We start from the raw sequence: 26,441 nt of genomic DNA on the forward strand, positions 1-26,441 counted from the left end.
TTCCCTCTGATATGCGAGGAGTCAACCTGTCAGACACCATGACTATTTCATTCGCCTCTCATCAGAATCCGAAGCACAAGTGGGGACAAAATGTGGAATTCAAGTGGTCGTATCACTCAGTATGTATTGCAGTGTGTTTATTTATAATGCATGGCTCTGAACATGGTCTACCTCCATGGTATTTATGACAGCAGCAACGAGGTCTGTATAGTCTCGGATCAGCGGTGTGTATATCATCCATAGGGCGGCTGTGATATTTTTTTCTTCTCCCTTTTGCTTTCATCGAGGAACGATTTTCTAGGTTGATTGAAATTTATTTATGCCAGAAGTTGGCGTTAATATGAAAAATACACTTGCGAGAGGAAGACATGAATGAGTGTAACTTAGGAATGATTGAAATGCCGGATGGACAACGACGTTTAGAGATAGAGATCCGCCTCCTATTTGGTTGTTTTTTTCCTTGTTTTTCCTTCTTCTTTCTCACGGTGGATTGTTTAAGTTTACCTGAAAGGCTAGAAATGTTGTGTCCAGCGAGTGTGCATTGTCCAGGTTGAAGGACATCAGATTTGGGTTTATATATCGGTCTGTGAAACTTATCTGTAGCCATGGTATGGAATTGTGATGGCTTTGTCAGTGAAATCAGAGTTTGTTCACCCTGCTTGTTTTGTTAGTGAGGAGTGTCCAGGTGTTTCTAGGATGGTTGGCTACAAACTGTCCCATCGTGCGGCTACCTCTTGCGGTTCCCCTAAAAGCTGGATATCTTTGGAGATGTAGGCCTATCTTTCTTGAAGAAAACTCAAACTTTTAGAATGTTTTCTTTACTCTGGTAAATATTGCATTAATTTGTTTTTAGGTGGATGCGAAACCCACTTCCTCTCCAGAGTTCTAAAAGAAGATACAACATACAAACAGTTGAAATGGATCTTGGTCAATATAACTTACAGGAGTTAAAACAAATTCTTTCAAAGTCTTTGTTTGTTTGTATTTTATTCTTGGGGGAGTGAGAGGGGTTTCAAAGTGAATAGACAATAACAGGTACCCTAGAAGTGTTCATTGATTCTGACTCTACTCGCAGGGTGTATTTCCAGCCCCTATATAAGCACAGACAAGTTTGTTTGCTGATTAGAGCAAATGTCTGGATACCACCACTGTATTAACCCTATACATGCAGGTTTCAGTATGTTAAAACATGGGCCCAGACTCCTGCAGTCGAACCGACCATAATCAATATATGATACCCACAAGCTTTTACAACAGTTGAATTGAAGGCCCATTCAGTAAGCATTATGTACAAAGCTTTTGTTTGCACCCCTCACCCATGCCTCTCTACTGAGAGTGGGATAAATTGGGCCATGCAGCTCACCTGAATAGTGAGGGAGGGAAGTGTTAACATAAGCGGGCACAATGGACGGGATAAATGAGTGTATGGAAAAGATGAACGGATTAGCTGTGTTTGGGAGAAGTGGATTAGGGCTTCTGGAAGAACCACTTGTCTGGTACATTAAGACGCCCTAACACGGTTGTTGTGCTAGCACAGTTGTTTTCAACACTAAGCGGCTCCCTGCGTTGGTTCGTCAATTGGAACTCTAATGAGGGGAATGTGAAATATATGTATATCGCAGTTGGAGATTTGAAAACAGCACTACATCTAGACTATCACCATGGAAATAAGATTATGTGAACAAAAGGATTAGTTTAGTTGTGTTGGTGCAATAAGGTCGTGTCTGTGTTGTGCGCGAAATCGTTCTGAACTGAGTATTTCGGCATCCATTGATTTTGTGTGACCATCCAGGTTATTCTAAGCTAGATAACAATCTTTTGTCATATTAGTTTTTGGTTTTTACCCATACACAGATGTGTGCTAGCATATGGTGGAAGAGTAAAAACCAAAATTAATATTCTTTATCCCGCTGGAAACTTCACATCTCTTAAATCTTTTGTGATTTGAAAACTCACACTTCACATAAACTCTATTCGGAGATACCTCCTTGTTGCGCCAACATACACAAAGAAGGAGTAGACAAAATCCAAATGAAGTTTCTTTTGGGTAATCTGCACTTAAAGAGTATCTGATTGTAGTTTGTGAGAAACAACTAAGTTATAACCAAGCTGTAGTGAAATGTGATATCAGATTCGCTGTGTATAAGTGGTCTGTGGTCAATAATGTGTCATAGAATAAGCCTACAGGCAAACCCTGCTTGTCCCAAATCAACAAATTTTTGTTGGCAATGTTTTGGCTGGACTATCCCAAACAATCCGTTCTATTGAGATAAACCAGACCTTTCCCTCTCACTTCATAGAGAAAGCTCACTTTTTCCTTTTTCGGTCACTGTGTAGTCAACTGTAATCCCATCTAGTATCAGTTACCAATTCCATTTTAGAATGTGTCCATTGTGTGATGTCACAAACCCAACAGGGTTCATCAGTTCAATGCCTCTCTGTCAAATATAAACCAACCCCTGTAATACAAATACCCCTCATCAAAAGACCAATCATTTCCTTCACCTGTTGTGTGGTATTCACAACTTTTTTTTGAGTACAATTTACACAAATTTCACACTCTGCCTGAGTTGTAAAGGCTGGATTATTGTGATGATTATTAACTAGTGACCCACTTGACTCGAGTTGTCACGTTCAACCCTTGATGAGGATTTATTGCCAGTTTTGATTTGCGGTGCGATATCGGGGAGCAGAAATCACACAATCAACGGTCAAAAGTAAACATGTCACTGTCACACTCTGGTTTTGATTCTCCGTGTTGATAAGTTGTGATGGAACTGTAAAGATTGCCTGTGATTATTTTCACAGAACCCAGAGAAGTACTGGGTATACGGTGCTAACACACATCAGTCTATATAAGAGAATAAGTGAAAAAGATGAATCTGGGGGGGAGGGATAATCTTTCGAAATGTTTTTATTATTTGCAGTGCTAACAAAGATCAGGGTTAGGGTAAAAGGTCCTTTGGTTTGTGGAACTGAAAGATAGATATAATAATAATAGCAAGTAACCATGGCAAGACTTCATCTTTAAAAAACAATAAAAGCATCCCTTCTCATCCAATTCCACCGAATTACACTACTAATCTCATTTCCACGAAAGATGCATTAAGTCATATTTCCACAACCTTGAAAAAGAAAAGCAAAATCTACTTGAGATTTCTTTTCTTCAAATTCCATCCTACTGCTAGAAAACAAAAACAACCACCCCCCCCCCCCCCCATTTGTTCGTTAGAATCATTCTCCTTAGACATGTTGCCCCAGGCGACCCATCTCCCAAGAGCCCCAACTAAAATTCCACAAGGATCATGGAGACGAAGTCTGCTCTCACTCTCACGAGCGAGCGAAAGAAGGCAACATTACTGAGAGAAACTCTCAGCATTTTTTTATAGCCATTGATTTTGAGTTAACAGAAATTCATATTTGGACGCGAGGAATGGATATGTGGCATAATTTTGTATAATTCAATCAGGATATTATATCATGTTGCAACGGAGATGGCCACTGGACAGATGTGGTCATATATAAGCAAGCAGTATCTATTTTTGTGAAATGGCTGAGAAATATCACCCGCAAGCCATACTTGATTTACAATTAAAAATACTCAAATTTAGAAAAGGTATACGCTAGTGATGCTGTATGTTTATGTTTTAGCACATTGTTGTATTTTCTTGAGGTGCTATGAATTTTTTTTTATTTTTTTTTTTTTCAATTTTCAATTTACCCCTGAGTTTCTCATAAAAGGTGCTATGAAACTGTCATTTAAATATTTCTTCAATTATTAAGACACTAGGCTGGCTGAATGTTTGATTTAAATATTTCCAATACCCCCCCCCCCCCCACCTCAATGACCTTTATCTTCTGTTGAATGTTATGGATACATTTTGAAATGATCTAAATTATATACCCATCACTATGACATGTGCTGTCTGATAATGCGGTTGCTGTGTGTGTGTGACTTTATGAAAACAAATTGAATTCATATGCCTTATCCAATGCACTGTGATTGCATACCACAGTACGTGTAGCCTAGCCTGACATCAGTCATATTTCCAGAAATTTCGCATATTATATTCTGTCCATGCCTGCCTTTTGTACACGCTCCGAGGTCAGGTTCAGACAATTGTAGAAATTGCATACAGTGGTCAGTGATCATCATTGCATTTTGCTTTTACTCAATTACTCAAAATAATTATTGGCATAAAACATTTCTTGGTGACAAGTAATGGGGAGAGGTTAATGGTATAAAACATTGTGAGAAACGGCTCCCTCTGAAGTGCCATAGTTTTCGAGAAAGAAGTAATTTTCCACGAATTTGATTTCGAGACCTCAAGTTTAGAACTTGAGGTCTTGAAATCAACCATCTAAACGCACACAACTTCGTGTTGCAAGGGTTGTTTTTTTCGATGACCGACTGAGCTCAAATTTTCACAGGTTTGTTATTTTATGCATATGTTTAGAGATACACCAACTGTGAAGGCTAGTCTTTGACAATTACCAATAGTGTCCACTGCCTTTAAGGGCATTGTCACACGAGGCAGTTTACAGGCAACCAGTTCCAGGCAATCTCAAAGAAGAATGGCATTCACTGTTTGTATGTTCAACCTTTTTTTTTTCTTGGGGATTGTAAGACGCTATTTTAAAAATTACTCATGTGCTGTCCAAGTGGTCATGTAGAATTCAATGCAGTTGGTGGCCTCCAAGTTGCCTGGCTAGTGTGAGTGGCCCTAAGATTGTTGTAATCGTGAACCTCCATTCACCGACCATGGAAACCTACTCTGAAGCCAAACAATGCTGTGTGGTCCTAATGAAGTCAATCTGTTCAGTTCTATTGATAAATTCTCCGGTTTCTTGTATTGACAGATAAGGAAACCGAGGAAAGGCCTGAGAAAACAAGTCTTGTATTAGACAGTATCAAATATAATTATACATTCAAATACCTGCCCACAAAATGGTGTCTGTGAGCGTGTACATGTGCATGCGTGCTTCATTAATGCACGCGTTTAGACGCGCATACAGCCTGCCCCACAAATATGGCCACTTTCATAGCAACAAAGGGGTTATTCGATACGGTCTATTGCCTGTGAATAATAACAATGTAGACTTTATATATTGCTACACTGCCTCAATTCACCTCATTAGCAAACAGTGGACAGCTAAATGTGTATTGACGCAGTGTTTTATCACTGTATCAAACACACATACTCTTAACCACAGTGCAAATAATAAAGCAGGAATGGTTTACAAGGATATAACTGGTGACCACTATGTTTGTCATAAAGATCAGTACCCTGTTTGCACATGGTTTACTCCATCCCCTGCCCTACTACTGCAGAATATTAATATTGCAATTGCAATTTGGAATATTCTGTTTCAAGTTGGTATCCTGAGAGTCTTATTCAGTATGGCTGGAGCGGGGGTTTGGGAACAGCCCAGACTATAAATGGGGCCATGTAAATAATGGAGTAAGGTAACACTATGGACAACTGTAGACACATGGGTTTAGTTTAAGCGGCCATCACCCTGAACTTGCATTATAATAACCTTTGGGGGAACTTTGCCTTTTTGATTGAAGCTAAGGATTTTTTTTTTTTTTTTTTTTTTGGCTCTGTCTGTCTGATCCAATCACCAGTACAGCTGATGCAGTCGCTGAGGTTTTTTGGCGGACAGCTTTGATCTTTCGCTGTTGCTTTTTCGTAGATTGATTTCTTCCTGGCAGATTCTCCTGCGAAAAAATTGTGTTGCACAATGTGTGGCCTCTTGTTTACCTTCCACCTTTGAACAAACTGAGACATAAAGGGTGGGGGAATACATAAGGTTGCATTGTTGTGGCCGGTGCCCGTCTCAGTTTTTTGCTTAGCAAATAAAATTGTCAAGCAGTATTTTCTGCTTAACAGATTTGTGAAATTGGGGCTCTGACAGCGACACTGATTCTGAAAGAGGATTTGTGAAATAAGCTGTAGTGATAATAAAGTCAAGTTTTGTTTACTGTGAGGTTTATCTTGTAAGTACCATTATATGCTTCTGTATTGTTTGTATTTTATTAGACATAATGCTGTCATCTAGTAAAAAGAAATAGTCCACATAATGTCCTAGTCTGTAGTATTGTATTTCTGGTGATGCGCCTTTGTAAGCCTCTTTACTTGTAACATCTGAGAGGTTCTGAGTCTAGAATAAGTGAGAACCAAAACAAGAAAATATTTTTTTAGGAAATTCTTACATTCATCAAATCTCAACATTTCAGAGAAATAATAAGTATTGAGAACATGTCAGGAAATAACAGCATCAAATAATAAACCCAAATCTTAATTTTGAGAAGAGAAAATATCAATTTTAGTCATTTTGGATGCTGACTCAAACATTGAAAGTGCAAAGTGAGTGCTGAGAATGTTTTGATCATCTACGCAAGGACTTGGGAAAATCCTTGAAAGCAATCAAGACAAATAAATTGAGGGAAAAACGAAAGTGCCAGTGTATTTACCCAGGGCTGGCCATAGGTTAATACGACCAGTCTACTGTTACCCCTCAAACACACACAACCCTAAACCCATAGAGCATCCTTAAACCAATAAATCCCACGTCTAAACTTATAACTGGCTATGACAGACATGAATTACCCGTTAAAGGCGATCATAATCAAGTTAGACTTTAGTTTCACTTCCTACTCCCCTCCAGTGGACTCCCCTCCTTCTTTTCCTAGTTATGACTGGTTATAGTAATGGAGATTCCCACTTATCCCTGTGGGAATGTTTTCTAATGGAGTCGTAAAGGGCACAGGGGGGACGTGAAAACGAGGGCCAGTTTACATCAAAGAGGTGTTTGGTTTTGGTTCGTTTATACCCAGTGATAAATTACGCCGGGTTGCCAGGCTACTTTATGTTTGTGCTATCTTCTGTTTCTTTGGTGTGTATGGAAGGGCCGGTGCTCAGTGGGTGAACCTTGTCATAAACTTTTGATTGGGATGGACATATTTTCAATCACTTTGCATGTTATTTTATATTAATTGTTTTACTACCAAAGGTGTACCCTGACTTTTAAGTTTGACTTCAATTTTATTTGTTATCACTTCGTCATCAAACAAGTGTGTGTGAAAGGCTAATGAAGTATAATTGAGACAAAACAAATATATTTTTATAAAACAAAATGATTGAGGCCTGGGTTTGTGGCTACTGGTAATAGGACACACAGCAAAAATAATTTCTCCATAAATTCATAGGCCTAATATTGTTTCCTTTTAAGTTCCAAAAGAGAAATTAATCCTGAGTCTGTGATACAAGACCGGTAACTGCTGTTATGAGACGAATCAATGTAAAATTTAGAGCGGCCTAAGATTGTCTACTTGCTGCTCAACCTATCCCAAGGCTCCTTGTGTATTATTTCAAGTGGGTGTGATTACCCACAGTTGAACAACCATAATCCAATTTGAACACTTATTAAACCAGTAAAGTTTGTCCATCTAATCGTGTTAGGGCGGTATTAGCTGATTGTCTAATCCAGTTTAGGTATAACTAATCCGTTTAACTCGCGCAGTTTAATCCTGTTTATGTTTGGCTGGGGCACCCTATTACCACCTGATTGCTTCAATGGTTCTTGTTGATCCATCCCGAGATGTGAAAATTGCTGAAATCATTTTCTGAAGAAGAAGAAAGTACGTCAACAGCTTCTTCCTCTGAACGCCAACCTTCTAATAATTCAAACTTGGAGGCGGATGTTCATCACGGAAAATTAAGTTACCGATGTGATTGAAACGAAGGACTGCGAGGGAGGGCTTTGAGTTGATTTGTTGCTTGAGATGCGTTCTGCTCCAGGAGGAGTCGAGGTTTCTGACCTAGAGGACATTTTTTGGAAGCGGTTAGTAGGAGTCAAGATCAAGATGAAGGCATTGAACTCTTGAGATCAAATGGTGTTTGAAACAGCAACTGCAGCATTTGAACAAAGACAAACTGTCTAACAACCTTTGGATTAGGGCACCAGCATTCTAAATGTTCCCCTTATTCTGATGTCTTCGTGGAGTTCACTTTTTGCTCAGAGGGAAGGTTGCTGTGCTGAGGGTTACATGACTGAAATTCCGGCACTGTATTGATGTACCGGTTGAATTACTGTATACGTAGCACAGGGCGTATGAGTCTTGACTTTTCATTTCTAGATAGTAGCGCTCTCGAGTTCCAATTAAGAATTCACCATACAAAATGAAATCAAGAGAGAACTAATTGTCATGAATACCTAATAAGTCTCATCAACGATCCAGCTCAGGTGGCTTATCTTCCGAAAGCTATTCTTCAAACGTGGCGTGTCATGGCCGAGCAGTTAAAGAGTGCATGCACTCGAGCCCTGGTGTTTCTGATCAGCAGAGTGTGGGTTCGAGTCCTGGTCATGACACTTGTATCCTTGAGCAAGAAGCTTTACTATAATTGCTCTGTCTTTCAGATGGGACATTAATTTCGCCATAGGTGATCCTACAGTATGTACTTCTAGGATTGATTGCGCATGTAAAAAGAACCCAGCTGTCAATTTCACCAAACTCTTCCTAAGTAAGGACGAGTTACTCGTCCTTACACGAGATAGGATTAATCCTAGCGTTTCGTGAAATCGGCTGCTGAACACTTTTCCGGGAAGAGTAGGGGTAACCTCCCTGCGTTTCGAGTTCACATAGCAGTCGCACTTGTTGTCAGATTTCCTCTTCCATTCGAGCTACAGTGATTAAGTTCACTTATGAGGCATCCTTGGTTTCATTACCAGAAATATATAATAATAATAACATGATAGCAAAACTGTCATAACAAAGAGATGTGTCATATGTGTTCTCTACTCAAATCCATTTTTATTTTTTTATGACTTTGGGTCTACTTGAACATAGGATAATATTCCAGACTGAGCGATCATCGTAGCAAAAAACTAAAAGGGAATGAACTCTAAGCAATAGGAACATGCCCGCCATGTGTCCTCACGATGAATTTTTAATGAGGGCATCACAGCAGAATTCAAAAGAGTCTCCTTCCTCCGGCAATTTGGTGGGCATCACAGATCAATGAAGACTTAGGGATCCGCTCCCCCACTGAAGAAAAAGCACACCATGTGATAGTAGCTTTTTGATGAGTACATGTGGTACATATAGTTGCACCTCGGGGCGAGGAGTTTCACATTCGGTGTCCGTTGTCGGAGAGACCCATAGAATTTGAAACCAGCCCAGTCTCGGGTTGAGATCTTCTTTAGAAATTGGGTGGGTTAACTTCTTCGAAAATGTGCTCTTTCTTTCACTTCTTTGCTTCCACAAAATGCAATGGAAGATATTGATTTAAACACAATTCTTACTGTCCCATTCCTCTTTGGGGGTAACTGAGATCAAATGCATTTGTAACTTCTTACCTTAAGACAAGTTCTTTGAAAGGAATGATAAGATTCTATATTTGAGCAATTGCTCGAAGAACATCTGCATGTCTTTAAAGTCACTGCTTTCACTCTTTAAAGAACAACTGTCATATGTGTTCTAATTATACAGGTGCCAATCAACATGTTGAACCTTCCTCTTTAACCCCAGGCTTATAAGTAATTTTGTAATCACACTCAATATATAGAGTATTTCACAGTTAAACATTCATTTCTTTTCAATGATCTTTTGATTTGTATTTGGATTTTCTGTTTTAATCAGAAGCCTTTTAGCTTGCAATGGATTTTCTGTTTTAATCAGAAGCCTTTTAGCTTGCAATTGGATTAAATCCCCGTCCATTTTTACTGATACTGTGCTTTTATTTTCCTGCCCACAATTCGCTGAGGCTTCATTAGACTTGAATCAGGGAGTTGCTGGGGTGAAAAGTCGTCTGCATTTTGTTCACATGCATTTTTTTGTTTTCAATGTCGGAGAAGTCTTGTGTTGGGGGAAGGGGGGGGGGGTAGGTGGGTGAAATAAAGAGGTCTTTTGGTTGAGCTGAGTGTGAATTCAACCCAATAGCGATTGCAGATGTGGTGTGAAATTCAGGGTCACGAAGAAAGGAGTCCATCTCCATTTGGACATTTGTGCAAGATTGGATAAAAAACAGCAAGATGTACTTACTAGTCTTTGAAACCACCATTTCTTGTTTTTCTCTCTCAATACTGATTTCTCAACAGTAAATATTCAACTAATGATATGTATATATATATATCGGAAAACTAGATTGACAAATTTTGTGTTCACTAAGTTTGACAGACTACAGACTACTCTTAGCTGAACTTGATTTTCGAAAATCAGGGGTATTGTTTATTAAATATAGCCTATCAAAACCTTTACTACGTGTCCGTGTTTGGCCGCTCGTAAAAAATAATTCATATTTTTATTTTCAAGGGCCAAATATTATGCCTGATGGCATTTATACATATACCAGTTGTTAGATACCTGCAATAAAAACAACATTATTTATTTTAAACCATGCTATTTCCCCCCTGCTCTGACAATTAGCATACATAATGCAACATAGAAATTCAAATATTATATAGACACATAAATAAATACTACAAAAAACAACCCAAAACTGCATTGAATTGAGCACTGCAGTCACATCATGAAAAGACTCTCCTAGCCTAAGAGACGCAAGAAATTTCTATTCCCCGATGGTTGAAGCAACTTGAATGATTGAATGCATGCATCAACCACGAGGAACAAGTCTGTATCATTTTTATTCAGCTGGGTGTTCCCCAGGGGTCCATACTGTGCCCTCTTGCATCCATCTATTCAACTCATCACTTGACAACTGATGATCAGTTTCATATTCACTACAGTATACCCTTGCCTTCTGTTTTCTAACCAAGTCATGCGTTTTCGCTTGTCAAAAGCATGCACTTTTTTTCCATCTCTTTTTGTTGTCTTTTTTTAAGAGGGTGTGTGTTCCCCAGTGGAAATTACATTCGTTGAAATGACCTTACTCTGTAGTTTTATGGTTGTATTGAAGCTTTCTCACCTTTAGAACTGTATAGAGTTTAAATTGAATTGTGCAATGCCTGCCGTGGAAGTAGTACCAGCACATTTTTAGCAGATGAACAGTATGAGGTTGATTGACAATAGTCATTGTGTCTGCTCACAAAGAATGCTGAATATTCTCTGAATATCCATCGTTAATGCATTTTTTCCCAGTTTGTCATTTACTGAATGCCATTATCAGCAGAGTGTGTGTACTTACACATGAGAAGGATGTACCCGGGACACATGTGTCCTGTGACTGGCAGACCATTTTATGGTGCCAGTCCCATCATGTATTATGTCCTGTTGAAATATTGCAGTAATTACTTAATGCTGTGTTAATCGCCAATTGATGAAGGCGTGTGTAGATGTGAGACATTAGTGACGCGATCAAGCAAAAAGAGTTATTTTGTCGACCTGGGTAACTTAAAACATTTGAAAAGCTATGCTTTATTGCTATTGAAACCCCATGTTGATATCATCTTTGGTTCAAAAGTTGTGAAAGTAGAAACGCCAAGGGATACGAGAGAATGAAACTGAGAAAAAGGGGTTAAAAGTCAAGATGTTTATTGAATAAACATCGGCACATTTTCTTTTAGTGCACAATTTTAACCCCTTTTTTGATGATATTTATCTGGAAGCAAGGTAAATACATTTGATTTATTAGGAAAATTGTGTTTCAAGAAAAACAATTAAGTGTTTATTTACTCTTTCAGACTTGAAATTGTCTCTGTATTAGAACTATTGGTTTTTGTTTTAGTGGGAAAAGTGGATTATAAGGATGTACGTTTTGTGTTTTTAAGTTCTTTCCGAATTGAAGTGTCTCTCTGTGTTAAAATTATTCTAGTGAATAAGTCACCCCTTGAGGAATGGATAACTCTTCCCTCCTACCATGGAGGAAGGTCACTTTCCTCTTCCCCCATGCTCCTAGTCCTACTGACCACAGAGCTTGTGGGAGGATCAAAACCCAGAGAATCTTTTGTCTCCCTCTCCTCAGTCAGTAACGGATTACACTGAACTCCAGCCGATCTTCATGTAGCATTCTCAGCAAATGTTATCCTCTTACAATTAATCCGTCTTAATAAGGCTCTCCGAAAAGACTTATCATGGTTCTTTAAACTTAAAAAAAAAAAAAAAAAAAAAAACTTTGTCAAGAGGCCACGAAATCCCCCTGGCTTGGGCCCAGCTCTCTGTATGTAAAGCTGCTCTGCTACAAAGTTGTTAGTGATGTATGGACGGAGATGGGGGAGTTTGTAAGACGTTTTGTAAGAATGAGGAAGACCAAGGAAGATTATGACCATAATCGGGTGGATAATGGCTGTGGCTGATTAGTCATCAGCACGTTTTAGTTTCCCACTCCTCCTCAAATGGTGAATTTTGTGAAGTATTTCCGCCTGGTAATGTTTGGAAGATTTCCTTGAAACCTTGTGTTTTGAATTTCCTTCTTTTTGGAACAGACTGAATAAGGTGTGGGAATGTATGAATGACATTTAATCCTAATATTACGCAGCTACAAATAAAAACCTGCATGGCAGTTCTATGGTTACTCACATTACGTCGACGACGACAGAAAGCAGACATTTTTACTTTCAGATTATTATTTTTTTTATGAGACTAGGCACCTTTGGAAATTTAATAGTATCAGTATCAAGTTTCGGTGTATCAAGTAACAACTTTTTATGGAAAGAAACCAGAATTTGAAAACCAGCAACCAGAATTTGAATATCTGTTTGTGAGTGGGTCACTGTGAAATGGTTCAGCTATACTGTCTGCATTCTGTGCTCTCTGTCATCTAGCAGTGGTTTGGGTGCATAGCCTTGAAGCAAATAACAAAAAATGGAAGCCATGGTAACCCTCTATTGCAAGGCAGTTTATCTCATAATGCCAGGACAAAACGCCACATTTATTACAAATTAATAAGCTTTATTCATGTTTCATAGTAAGTATGATGAAGGAATGAAATGATCTGAGCCTATGTTTACTTCGGTGTTTACGTGAATAACTAATTTAAATTTGTAAATTCCTTCCAACACAAAGGCACTAAATATGTGCACTAAAATATATTTATTTCATGTTTTTTATTACCCCCAATTTTCTATCATTAATGGTCAGAAATAGTCATTGGCTTTTCCATCTATTTTCAAATTGAAATTGGAAAGTAATTCAATAAATGAATAATTTCCATCGGTCACATACTGAAACACTTTTGGGTGGTTTCAGTTTCTTTAAAAACAAAACTTACAACTTTTGAGGGGGGGGGGGGGGGAATAATGGCCAAGGCGACGGTAGATATGTGGCACACTGTATTGTGTTTTCCTGTCATAAGGCCTAAAAAAAATATATGTTGGATTGCCCTATCCCGACCGTAAAAGTAGCAAAATCTCGGGCGCGTGTTTTTTTGTTTTGTTTTTTTTTCCCTGGTTTTTTTTTCTTCCCTTTTTTTACTTGCGAATTTTGATTTCATGAATATTTTATGCTTTCGAAATGGTAGATTTGACACAAATATTAGTTTTTGGCCGACTACTTACGGTCGACAGTAATAATTATCCAGTGCAACAGTCGTGGTTTCAACGTTCACAAAAACGCAACATACAAAATGTAGATCGATTACCCTCACACGCACGGATAGGGCGAGCCTGTGTCACGTATCAAACCACACGCCTGTTTATCCGACGTCATGCTTTCACAAGGAACCAGTTGAACACTCCATTGAACAACAGAGGGCGCTGTTGCCAGTAATGCGCATATATGGTATCGCTCGTTTATTGAACGAGCGAAAAACACGGTGAATGAAATGACTCTTGGAAATTGTTTTTGAAGGATGTTGCCAAAATAAAGACGCAAAAAAAGCGATTGAAGCGAGCTTGCTTGCTTGACAACTTGATTATTCTTGAAATGTTTATGCAGTTTTGGGCGTTCTAAAAAAAAGAATCCCAACCGACCGACCCAAGCAAAAAATCGGGTGAAAGGGCAATCCAACATATTTTTTTTTAGGCCTAACCAAGATTTAATGTGGCGATAACATTGGGCGAATTGGGTCAATTTGGAAGGAAATATGAAGAAGGGTGTCCTACAGATACTTTTGTAGCAATCAATTTGTCAAGAATAATTTCTGTCACAGCAGCTCTGGTCCAGCTCTGTCAATACAAGGAGTCTCCGTTTCTTAATTTGCAGTCAGTAATTGTTTTTTGACTCCAGTGATAAAGACCTTGCCCCAAAGACCTTCGCTTTGGAAACCAAACGATTTCTTGTTTTCACAACGGTTGCGCATTAAATGTCAAAATGCTGGAGCTGACGCGTAGCAGCATGTAGCATCGTTGGACAGTAGTTTGCCAACAGCGCCTTTTGTCTATGACTGAAGGTTTTTTTATTGGAGCCTCCCTGTCAATGGGGCACATTAACTTCATTATTTCTTGTTGTCATTGTATTTTATTTCTTTTGAAAAGGGAGCGATAAAATCTAATCGATTAATTCTTCCGTCCCACGTGATCTTATGACCCAGCTTTCTCAGGGTTATTCCGCCCACTTATTAAACAAAAATACAATCATAATTTGGTGTGCATTCAGTAGATATGTATTTCTGTATGGTGTGTGAGATATTAAAGGCTGTTTTGGTTTTTTTTCAAGGGCTTACAAAAAATTATTTCTTTGCTTAATAATTTTTGGTACCTCTTTGAGTTCACTTAAAGGTCATTGATTGGTTTTAAAAATAAAATAAAAGTACAAGAAAATAAACTATAAAAAATATACCCATGCACTACTACACACGTTAAAATTAATTAAGGTAACATCAATAAAATTACTTTAAAAATTAACATTTAAAATGACAATTAAAGTATATGTTTTTAATGGACTTGCATTTGAGACGCATCAGCTGTGGCCGAGGTTGGGCAAGTTTATTGGAAGGCATCAAAGAAATTGAATTTCTTAAACAGCATTCATGTGAAGCTATCAGCTAGCCCTAATATAGAATTTGATGTTAGTATGGACAGAGAATCTATGCAAGAACTGATTAAAATTCCAGCAAATATTTATTGGTCACTAAATCCAAGTGTGCTCAATTGATTGTCACATAAACAAAAAGTCCATTCCGTAACCTGAAATAGATACCAAATTTGTGCCGGGTGTCACTGTGGTAATTTGCTTTTTTGTAAACCGTTTAAAGAGCTCCCATGTGACTGTTCAGCTGAGATGAACATCGCAGACGAATTGTACTCTCTGTCGTGTCACAAGTACTTTCCAACTACTTTTTGATGCATCAGACTCATTGGATGATGTGCTTGTTTTATAAGACATGCCATTCCTCAGAATTTATTTTCTAGTCGAAGAACCTGCTTCAGCCATGCCGAAAAATAGTTAAACCGCGATCGCCATCAATGGGAACACCAGATTGGATCTTGGAAGGAAAAAGAACCAATTGGCCAAAGCTTGATTGAAGTGGTAGCTGTCGGATGATGCGTTTAATTTTTTGTGAAATAGTTAAAACATTTGAGATTAAGTTATAAGCTACCCATGTGACAGCTGTCCTAATACCAGTTCATAAAATGCTCTTCCCCAATTTTTCTCCTAATTCGGGAGTGGAGAACCATCTGTATGCTTTGGAGGTGGGTGGGTTTGCTGGGACTCAAAAGGGCAGCATGGTAAATTGATTCCTTTGGCTGCTGGTATGTGGGTGGTTGTCCTATCTGACGTCAAAATAGGGTTGAATTCAGGTTCAACTTGAGCATGGCAGTTGAGACCAGTTTGCTCGTCAAAATTAAAAACTCATTAAGATAATTAGATTTAAAATAAAATACTCTGAAAAATACTTCCCAGAAAGGGCTTGAAATCATCTTTAGTTAGCCTCACCAACGGTATCGGATATGGTCATACTGAATGTATTTTTCATTTATGTATTTTTTTTTTATTATTATAAAAACTTCTGACCACAAAACTCATTGAGTAAGAAGACAAATTCAGTATGTATGTTTTAAACCATAAATGCAACACTATGTTTTCTTCTTTTAGTTTTGTTCGTGGCCTCGACTTGGTCAGCCTTGGACCTTCTCATTTTGTTTGTTTCTCAAAAATTCATATCATTATGACTCGTATTGTCTCCTGACATCATCAATTGCATTATGAAGTGTTCTTCTAGCGAGGGAACGCACATGCATCAAACGGTTCGTTAGAAAAGCCTGTAGTTTTCTGTTGACGTGCATGGACGGGCAGCTAATTGGCGATTCTTCGCATGCATGTGTACACGATCAAACATGTAATTTCTCCTGTATTATGACAATAATAGTGGCGGCTTTGGTGCCCAGCGGGATTGGGGGAGCAGACGTGAGCACGTTCCACGTGAGCGTATATACATTTCTGCTGGAACGGCGGCATGGCGTGGCTGCATTAGTGAAATCAGGCAGGGGGGGTTTGAGTTGAGCGAAGCAAAGAACTCAACCCCGACCGCTGTGGGGAATTGGTACAGGTATTGACATAGAGACGGTGGGGGAAGAGGGTGGGGAGATATTGATGGCACACCCTTGTGATACAGGGAAGATGATGTTTTTACTTGCTTGCCAATTTGCTCCTGTGTTTTTTAATTGGAATATTGCTACTACACAAATTAGTGCAAACTACTTAGGCTTTGAAAGTTGGATGATATTCTCTGGAAAATTGGCGGCAAAGTGTTCAGATATAAAAGTGGTGTTGTGGAGTATTGAGTTACTCATTAAAGATAGTGGGCACCTTTGCTAAATGCTATAAAGTGCAGTAGCTTGTAAAAGTTGTTGTATTGTGTTGTGTTCTTAGCAGTCACCTCAATCCCGAGTGTGTCGTGTGTCATCAAGATACAAGGCCCTGTCATGTGGCAGTTTCCAGCAAACCTATTGGTGCACTTAGCAGAGGTAATAGCTGCCCAGTTTCAAGGCTGGCCTTAAAGCCAGTTCACTTAACAATGCAACAGAATCCTGTGTTGCAATTTTTTGCATATTTAGCAGGGTTTTCCTTTCAAGTGTGTTGCAATTAATTGCCTTTTTATACAGCTGGGTGGTTAGATAACAATTGATGTCTATTTTGGGTAGATGTACTGATTGTTGCAGTTTAATTTGACCTACAATTATGAATGGATCCATTGAAATACTGGCCATTTATGAACAGATTCTAGATAAATTGATACCTAGCAACAAAAGAGGGGAACAAATAAAGTCTCAATTAAAATACAGTGACATTATTCATGTCATTCAAAATTGTACAAAGCAGAAAAAACCTGTATTATTCAATTATCACAGTTACAGGAAACAAGGCAACGACATGTGCAGTTTTAAGTCCCCAGCAAACCTCAATGCATTTTGGTGAATTTTGCTGCGCTCCTTTGCTTTTCCCTGCTTTCTTTTAATTATACGTAATAGACCACAGTCGGCCTTTAATTACAACATTAGGGGGGAAAATGTGGTAATGCTTGAAGTTATGCCATCGTTTACACCGATTTGGAGGCCTACAGTTTCCTTACATTATGTTGTGGAAGGTCGTAATGCCTCGTAGCGATTCGTGGTTTTCACCATAATGTACTCCATCTGACTCCGTATAGAGCAAAAAAATACCCTCAAATATCTACGCTTGTGCATCGGTCCGTAGCTTGATGTTTCCACATGCAGTCGCTCATGGCACACAGCAGTCGTTTCTCTGCGATACCCCCTGGGCCAGCAGCAGCATTCGGGATGATGCTCGGCTGATTCTAACTGCCACTTTGAGAGCGTTTACTAGCCGCCCCAGTATCTACGAAGCTGCTTTCTTCCCACGTCGTTGGTTGTACCCACCCACCCACCAGATTTTTTTTCTGCCCCCCCCCCCCCCGAGTTTCAATAAATATGCAGACCCACGATCCAGGTAGTTCTAGGGGGAATAGCTGCCAGACGCTTTTATACGCTGGAAACATTAAGAAACTCATTTGCTTTTGACTTTGGGTGGGTGTGCCTTAAATGACAATTCATTGATTTTGCATTTCTTTCTCTACTGAAAACAAAACATTGTGGGTGATGATTTTAAATGCAAATCGATGCCACAAGTCTGTGATATCTTCAACTCAATTTCCTACAATTAATGATTTATGAAATCATTTTTGGCATTTTGATTATTTATAATGTATACAAGTTTGTCCGATGTGACACCCTTAGAATGAAACAATCTCAGATTATCATGTGAAAAGGCCTTCAGATTAATCTATTATTAGATTGGATCAATCTCAGATTATCATGTGAAAAGGCCTTCAGATTAATCTATTATTAGATTGGATCAATCATACAATATTTTGAATATTGCAATAAAGAGTACATACAGTATTTTACAATCGACGTAAGTCATTATTATTTTATTACTGATCCGCACTTGTAAATGTTTTTAAAAATACAAGTAAATTGCAGCTGTCGCAAATACGACGCAATCATTGTTGATTTCCTACACTGCTCCGGATACAATTAGCAGGTTTAGAAATATCCAATGTATCAAATTAAGAGCCACTTAAAACCAGAAAGGTAGCGGTATCCGCAAGACAATCTGTATACTAATAATAACCTTCAACTTAAATAAATTAATTTCGAACGAAGAGGAGCGAGAAGGAACAGGAAGGGTGAGGGATGTTTGAAGCTTTTGTGTGGTGAAGGATAAGAAGGATAATAGTAAACTTGCGGGTACAACCCGGTAATAATGCTCTTTTGAGGGAGCGTTGGCTCTGAAAAGAGCCGGTTTGGTCTCGACATTTTGAACAGTTTACTCTGCTCCTCTTCAGGAGCAACCACCTCAAAAGAGCACTATTACATGGTTGTACCTGGAAGTTTACTTCTATTTATAGTTTATTCGTAAAGGAACACGTTGCCTTGGATCAGTCGTGTTAGTCTTTGAAAAGCGGTTGTAACCGCTTGTTAAAAAATGAATATGGTTAGAAAGATGTTTAAGTAGAATAGAATACAATGATCCACACACATTTGCCTCAAAAATGCGTGGTTTTCCTTTTACTTTGCGAACTAACACGGTCGGCCATTTATGGGAGTCAAAAGAATGGCCAATCGTGTTTGTCAACAAGGTAAAAGGAAAACCACGCAATTTCGAGTGATACTTGTGTGGATCATTATATTCTACTTTTAAAACATCTTTCTAATCATATGCATTCTATAACAAACACTTACATACGCTTTTCAAAGACCAACTCGACCGATCCAAGGCAACGTGTTCCTTTAAGAGGGTTTGAAAGAAACACTCCCTCAATGAGCATTACAGAGGAACGGTCGTTATAGCATGTTGAGTTGCGAGAGCAAAGAGATGCAGCAAGTTCAGACTGATTTGCACATATCCATTGCCGGAAGCAGATCGATCTCCAATCAGGAAAAGCTTATAGTGTACAGGGAAAAGAAGTGTACAGTGTTATAGTGGAAGAGAAGATGCTGTCGAACACAGTCTTTGAATGATTTACTCGGATCCTTTCTCATTCAAACAAAATCCGACACCGTACAGTATCAACTGACCACACAAACCAGGCCCAATTCTGCGCATATGATCGCCATCCGATCGCCATCCGAATATCTGCGCTAGCTATATTGTAAGCGTAGAATGCCTATAGTAACCTGGAGTGCGCTTACGCACAAGCCACAATTACCGCTAACCCGTGAAATATGCTTGACTTAATAAGGATATTCTGATAGTGTTTGTCTGGTCAGCTGGTATATATTTATATAACAGTTCTGCACTATTCCTGATAGCCTTTCGATTATAATTGACCAAAGCAACCTTCTGTACATGCTTTTGTTCTGGAAACAAAACCATTGCAGGTGAACATTTTTTATTCAAAGTGGAATTCATATTAAACTGAAGGCAAAAAACGTTTACCGGTTAGTTGAACTCCGTTCATTATTTTTTCCCTGAAGCAATCGACGCAGAATTTATTTTTCCTGAGAAAGACGGGAAAACCATATGCACTCTGGCTGTCATGTCACATAATTGAATTCTACATTGCTGATGTTTTCATGCTAAAATGAATAATCATTGATGGCCTTGGCACTGCACGAAAGAAGAAGAAAAAAATTCATTATTGAATTATTAATTTCCGTTTAGGTTTCAGATGAGCACACAAAATTATATATTTCCCCCCCCACGGCAAGGAATTCGCAGTTGCATTGACAGGGCAGAGAAGAATATTAGTGATTAAGCTTCTGTTGTTTTCGGATAATTTTAACCGAGGAAGCTATACACATTATCAAGCAGGTGTTTTTTATTTTGGGCGCAGGCTCAACATTAGTCCTTGATGATAATTATAGTGGAATTGGTTTCCTGCCTTGAAGGAGGTTTAGGCTTTATCACTTGACTTGACTTTGTTTCCCATCCATCACAATCACCCCTTTGGTTATGTCTATGGTACTGCTGGCTTGGATCAGTTTGGCACTGCTTTGTTTCCCATCCATGGTAGTCACCCCGGTCATGTTCGCACCTTGGGACGAGGTTGGCCTTGACTCTCTGCTGTAAAGGATGCGGTGAGCCAGTCGGCATGCCGGCGTTGGTTGTAATTGCGCCTCTTGATGTTATCTGCGCACAGCATAGAGGGGCTGCCTCTTGTAGTGTGTAACGAGCGCATCCAAATGTGCTTCTATGTCAATGGTGGACTGTGCAATGTGTACAAACTGATGTCTTCTTCAATCTCACGTAGTTTGTGTACATTGATGTGTGCAGTATAAGTTGTGATAATTCTGGGAATTATGCTCAGCTAGTTTTTGGAAACAGCGAGCGGTTATTTTGTGATCTATTATTTATCAATCACCTCACACACTCCAAATAATTATATTTAAGAGATGACCCTGTTAATTACCTCTAACAAATAAGATTGATGTTTAAATTATTCAACGTATTTGTTTAAAAAAATCATAATATTTGAATCCTGATTAAGTGGCTGCTTCCCAAAGCACTGTATTTTGAAATTCAGCCGTTACACCAAATGTTGTGTTGTCCGTAGCGACGCTTGCTGGCCATAAGCCTTTTTTGAGGTATGGTGGCCACTGTAGGAGTGCACTGTTTGGTTAAGGTGTCTACAGACAAATTTAGCAAACCAAATAGTGTCATAGTATTGTGTCACAATATCTCAACATGGCTTATTGGTTTTTTTATTTATTTTTTATCTCTGTGCCATCTTGTTGATCTGTCAGTCCAGCATGGTCTATCACAATAGTTGATATGATCAACTCCCGGGGACTCGTATCAAAACGTGTGGATCGATTATAATGATGCTCGGTAAACAGCTGAGCTTCTTCTTATTGCATTTGCGGAGGGGTTGAGGTGATGCGGAATTACAATGTGGCTTCTTGTGCCGACTTCGTTGTTGTGACTTGACATTTTAAACTGAAGGCCAAATAGTCAATATTATTTGTTTTGTTTTATGGCGGACTGTCATGTAGTATGAGGAGTGGGAGAACATTATCATTCATGTATACATCTAATTCTAATATTATACTTTTGCTGCCAACATCCTGTAGCATGGTCTGTGATCGAATTGCATCAACCAATAAGAAAACACTGCCTTTGGAACGCAGTATGCAGTTTGATTAGTTCTAGTTGTCAGATAATCTTGACAGCAATTTTATTTATAAGCTAATTAATACCCCTTTTAGAAAGGAAACAATCCAGAACAACTATTTTTCTCTTTAGTTTGGTTTGCTAATGCCTAAATGATGGAAGTCTAGTTTTATACCCTCATTTCAAAGATACTGATTTGCATTTTTAAAGAAATTAAAAAATTGAGAACATCAATTAGACTGAATGTTTTTAAAACAATTTTGTAAACTCCTGATGATGGAAGTTGACATGTTGTGGCTGAACATCTGTTGATGCGTGATTTAAGCATAATTGTACCACACCACTGACCCTTGCTTCCCAAGCCTTCAAGATGCTGCCTTATCTTCCCTGACTTGGAATGGCATGAAACAAATTCTGTTTGAAAAGAAGTACTGCCTTACAAAGTTCTCTTCTGTTCTTTTAACGCTTAACTGGGGCCTAATTTGACAAAGTTGTAAGGCAGAAAAAAGCGCTTAATAAACTAATGCGCTCGATGAAACTTGAGCGGGGGAACCAGTCACAAACTCCACTGCCTATATCACACTTTGTTTTTAGCTGGTAAAGTTCATTAGCCGGTCAAGTTATTTAGCCCTGCTTAGCAGTTTTAGCAGCCTTTCAGCTTTTTCCTGTACATGGCCCGGGCTGTAATTGCATTTGTATCGACACACCGTCGTGAAGATTACGTTAAGAAGAAACCCTGTTGAGCATACTCGTTTACATCACTGCATAGTACATACCTACTCGCCAGTAGATAGAAGAGATGCCCCCTCTAAATGTCATACCAGATAAATGTCATCTAGGTCTACAACCCACTGCCCTGGTTTTCCTTCAACTACAACCGCTCCATCTCTTTGCTTCTCTTGAAAATTCCTCTTCTTATCTTGTTTTTTAAAATTTTCTCTCGACAGGTGCGGACATTGTTCGTCAGCGGGTTACCAATGGATGCAACACCGCGGGAGCTATACCTGTTGTTTAGAGCATATCAGGTATGTATTTAACGTCTTTAGTTACTGTCATCTTTGTGATCCCACCATTGGTAATTGCTGCCTCGTGATGGCGTAAAGGGGAAACTTCTCGTCGATACAAGCATCTCCTGAGGTTTTTTTTTCACTACTAACCACAAAATGAAGAAGTGTTCAGTGTTGGGGAGACAGGTTTTGTGAGCCTGTTGGTATGCCTTGAAGTGATGCCATGTTCTCGGGGATGATTTTGATGTTTTAGGATTAGGTGCTCCAGGTTGACTTACTGGCTGATTGATTTGATTAATTGATGATTGATTGAATGGGTGCGTTCGTTTAGCTTCCCTGGGTCGTCCCCGGTCTGCCCTGGTACGTTCGAATAGTTTTGACGGGCTCACCTGGGTCAGCCCCCAGTGCCCTGCTTGTGGAGTGGGTCACTTGGGGGTGACCTGAGGTGCATGCCGTCACCACGAGAGGGCGAGTGTGATCGTTCGATTAGCGCTTGTCAGGGGGCTCACCCGAGTGAGCACCGCGGGGTACACACCCAGGGAAGCTACACGAACGCACCCAATGCTTTAGTTTTTAGCTGTCAGTTTCACCAAACTCTTCCTAACTTATGATTAATCTTAGTAGGAAGAATTAAGTTCTGTTTCAATAAACGTTAGGTTGCATTGAACCCATCCTAAATTAGGACGAGCTTCCCCTCCTAGTTCGAGATAGGATTATTCCTAGCGTTTTGTGAAATCCCTGTTTCGATTGCTACAGGTATTTCTGCAGATTTTTATGACTGCTTGGCTGCATGTTATAAATCCTTGTCTTGAAACTCTAACATGGACCTGAGACTGCTGTCTTGAGCAGAAAAAGACACACATCGACACTGGCAGTAGCCTAAGTGCCAAGGATTTACCCTTGGACTTTTCTTGTGGGGATTCAGTTTGTTGCCATCTGTAGAAAAAGTGCAACGCGATTAACCCAAATAGGTGAAGTGGCGAAAATAAAGAGCCATGCTTGCAAACTCAACCTGAAAATAAAAAGTCAGCGCTTGTGAACGTTCGTTTGAGTACATACATGTAGGTGCCCTTATAGAGGTCTTATTCCCATGCCTCATTTATTTTCTCTAATTAGAGACAAGTGGCGATAAAATTGCAATGGGTTCAATCAATTTAAATGTGTTATTACTGAAGATGGGAAATGAGGTAGTAATCCCTTTTAATTGCCACTGATGTATTTCAATCCGAATTGGGTGTGGAAAAAAGAGTTGTTTTTTCTCTTTCAACGACTACGATTTGATTCTGGATGTAACCTTTTCCCCAAAATGAATGAAGCATTCTGGATGCAACCTTGGAGGAGACAATGCATTGGCCGTTGATTGAAATTGTTCCCTCGCAAGATTTCCCATCCTTGCCATTTTCTTCATTTCCATTTCCATTCAGACATCTCTTTGTATCCATTTTCTCCCTTGTCTCCATTTCACCTATTTTAAACAAGAAGGATCTTGTCATTTGTTGGTTTGCCCTTGTAGAACTCCTCCTAACCCCCCCCCCCCTCCTGTCTCAATCAGAAGAACTGACTTCATCTTTTGTTGACTTCGAAAACTCCTTCTTAACCTCGACCGTGGCCGTCTAAATTAAGTTGGCCTGTGCCAGAGAGTCAAAAAGCCTTGCTCCGTGAAGAAAAGGGAGAATGTGTGTCACAGCCCCAAATTCTAAATTGAATTGAGACGGAACGCGTGTTGTTGTACAAAGTAGGAGCTGTTCGTGATGTCGATTATATACAGACGAATTTGTTTCCTCAGACAAGGAGATGCCATTTTGCATGCACATGACACACATTCAAAACGCATGAAGAAAACAAAAGCCGAACTGACTGTTTTCACTCAAAGCAATTGGAATACTTTAATCTGAAGTCAGGGAAATAGACCAACTTAACCGACTTCTGAAGCATTTTTTCCCGGCAGAGGTAGCATAATTTGATGAAGACAATTATAAAGAGTGAGCCGAGAAGTCTTGAGATTTTATAATTGATTATCCTCTATTCAGATTGTGGAGGGAGGCGGGTCGACACTTTGAAGGGAAGGTACACATTTGGTAACTGTCAACGACCAGTCTTCTCACTTGGTGTATCCCATCATAAGCAAGCCTGTGAAAATTTGAGCTCAATTGGTCATCAAAGTTGCGAGAAAATGATGAAAGAAAAAACACCCTTGTTGGACGAATTTGTGTGCTTTCAGATAGAATAAAAGACTTCTAGCTAGAAGTCTTTCATTATTTTAGTGAGAAATAAACTCTTTCTCAAAAACTACATTACTTCAGAGGGAGTCGTTTCCCACAATGTTTTATACTACCAATGTACAAGTCAGTGATTACGCTAATATTTGTTTTTAGTAGTTACTAAACGTGTACCTTCCCTTTAGGTGGGTATATTTCCTTATAACCAGGGCCCAATTCCGTGGCTCTGCTCATTGCCACACTCTGCAAACTCACAAATCTATGACTCTACCTGTAATGAGAATTGAACCCCTGGCTCATTGTCACAAAGCACTTAGATTCATCTTCAGATGAGCTCTCAATAATGCCATATGATTTATATTTTGACGTCAGATTCTCCTTAACCATCTTAAGATTGATACGCATCCTAGCTCTCTTTGAAAAATACCCCCCCAGTGCCGACACACTGCCGGGTTTGGATCATTATTTTTTGACATTAGCGTACTTGAACCCATCCATCCCTTTAATGTTTTCTTGATATTTAAGAACTTGTTCCTGGGATGGGTTCACCTGTGAAAATAGAAAATATTCCGCTACCCATCGATTCCTTCGTTTAATCCACCTCCTTATTCGGGCTGTCACACCTGTTTTATATATAAACCTTGTGTATAAATCTGAAACCTTAGGCCTCATTCTATCTACAATAATATAGCGTTCAGTGGAGTGCAGCTTTGTGTGCTGCATGCATTTTTAAACTGTAATCATTAGTAGCAGGTGCACCCAGCAGACAAATCCGTGGCGATTGGCGACCAAACTCCATTTTTATGCGGGAAGTTGTCAAAAATCAGCCATCGTTGCGGCAATTCAATGCTTTTAAGATCACACCAGTATTATTGGGAGTTCACTCCGCTACTGGATAGTAGTGTGAAAGCACTTAATCTACGAAAGGATGTCAACAAATTTGTATAAAAAAAAATTGTGTTGGAATTTTAATCACGCAACAAATGAGCTTTTTTTTATCATCAGGCTAGTTGACAACTTTCCTTTTGAAAAGCAGTTGCTGTAGGGTAAATTTCCTGTGTATAATCTGCCAAATTATTCTACCAACACTTTCTACTAACATTTTCTACCAACGTTTTTCATTAAAATCAATCAATAAAGAAGTGTGCTCACTTGAAAACAAAATTGCATCACAAGTATAAACTTGATGAAATGAAAACAAAATTATACTGAGAAACAAAATTGGGATTGAAAATTATTGATGCCATAAATAAATGGTATTTTTCATGTATTCAATTTGTGCATAGTGTATTCATGTTTTTAACTACATGCAGAGTTTATCAGAATCATTGGCTATTAAGACGTTCAAATCAATTCATTGTATCATTTTTTTTAAACAGTTACTATATGTTTGACTTTGCCCTAAAAAATTATTCACCGCAGAGAAACAACTTTTGTGGATAAGAATTTCAAACGTGCATGAATTATTTCTCTGTGTATCTCTGTAAAAAGATAACTATTTTTATTTGATTTGTTTTAACCGCACATTAAAAAAAAGAAGAGTTGGATTTTAAACGTAATTTATGAATATTTCTACACAACTCTCCTCTCACAAAAGAAATGGAAATCCCACAAAGCAAACCATCTCAATATTGTGTCTTCATCTTCTTCTCTTGTCTGGAAAAGATAACCCATGCCATTAAAGTCGCCCATTGAATGATCCGTTAAAGGTCTGTCTTTGACTGAGTCAGAATAAAATAGCAATATATAACATCTTAC

At 38.9% G+C, this 26,441-nt stretch overlaps 1 protein-coding gene across 5 annotated transcripts in view; it reads left to right on the forward strand.

The window, feature by feature from the left end:
• Positions 1 to 794: 794 nt before the first annotated feature.
• The window catches only part of LOC117287835, a 56,213-nt gene continuing 30,566 nt past the window's right edge, over positions 795 to 26,441 (forward strand). For 3 of the 5 annotated variants that reach the window (XM_033768377.1, XM_033768380.1, XM_033768379.1), the window contains exons 1-2: positions 795 to 826; positions 22,405 to 22,482. In XM_033768377.1, coding sequence (XP_033624268.1) covers positions 22,435 to 22,482 — 48 coding nt within the window. In that variant the 5' untranslated portion in view covers positions 795 to 826; positions 22,405 to 22,434. Of the gene's footprint in view, positions 827 to 20,395; positions 20,425 to 22,404; positions 22,483 to 26,441 lie in introns of those variants that run through there. The other 2 variants (XM_033768378.1, XM_033768381.1) reach the window with 2 other exon arrangements.

The sequence above is a fragment of the Asterias rubens genome, chromosome 3 (assembly GCF_902459465.1).
Source record: "Asterias rubens chromosome 3, eAstRub1.3, whole genome shotgun sequence".
In the NCBI taxonomy this organism is placed as follows: domain Eukaryota; kingdom Metazoa; phylum Echinodermata; class Asteroidea; order Forcipulatida; family Asteriidae; genus Asterias; species Asterias rubens.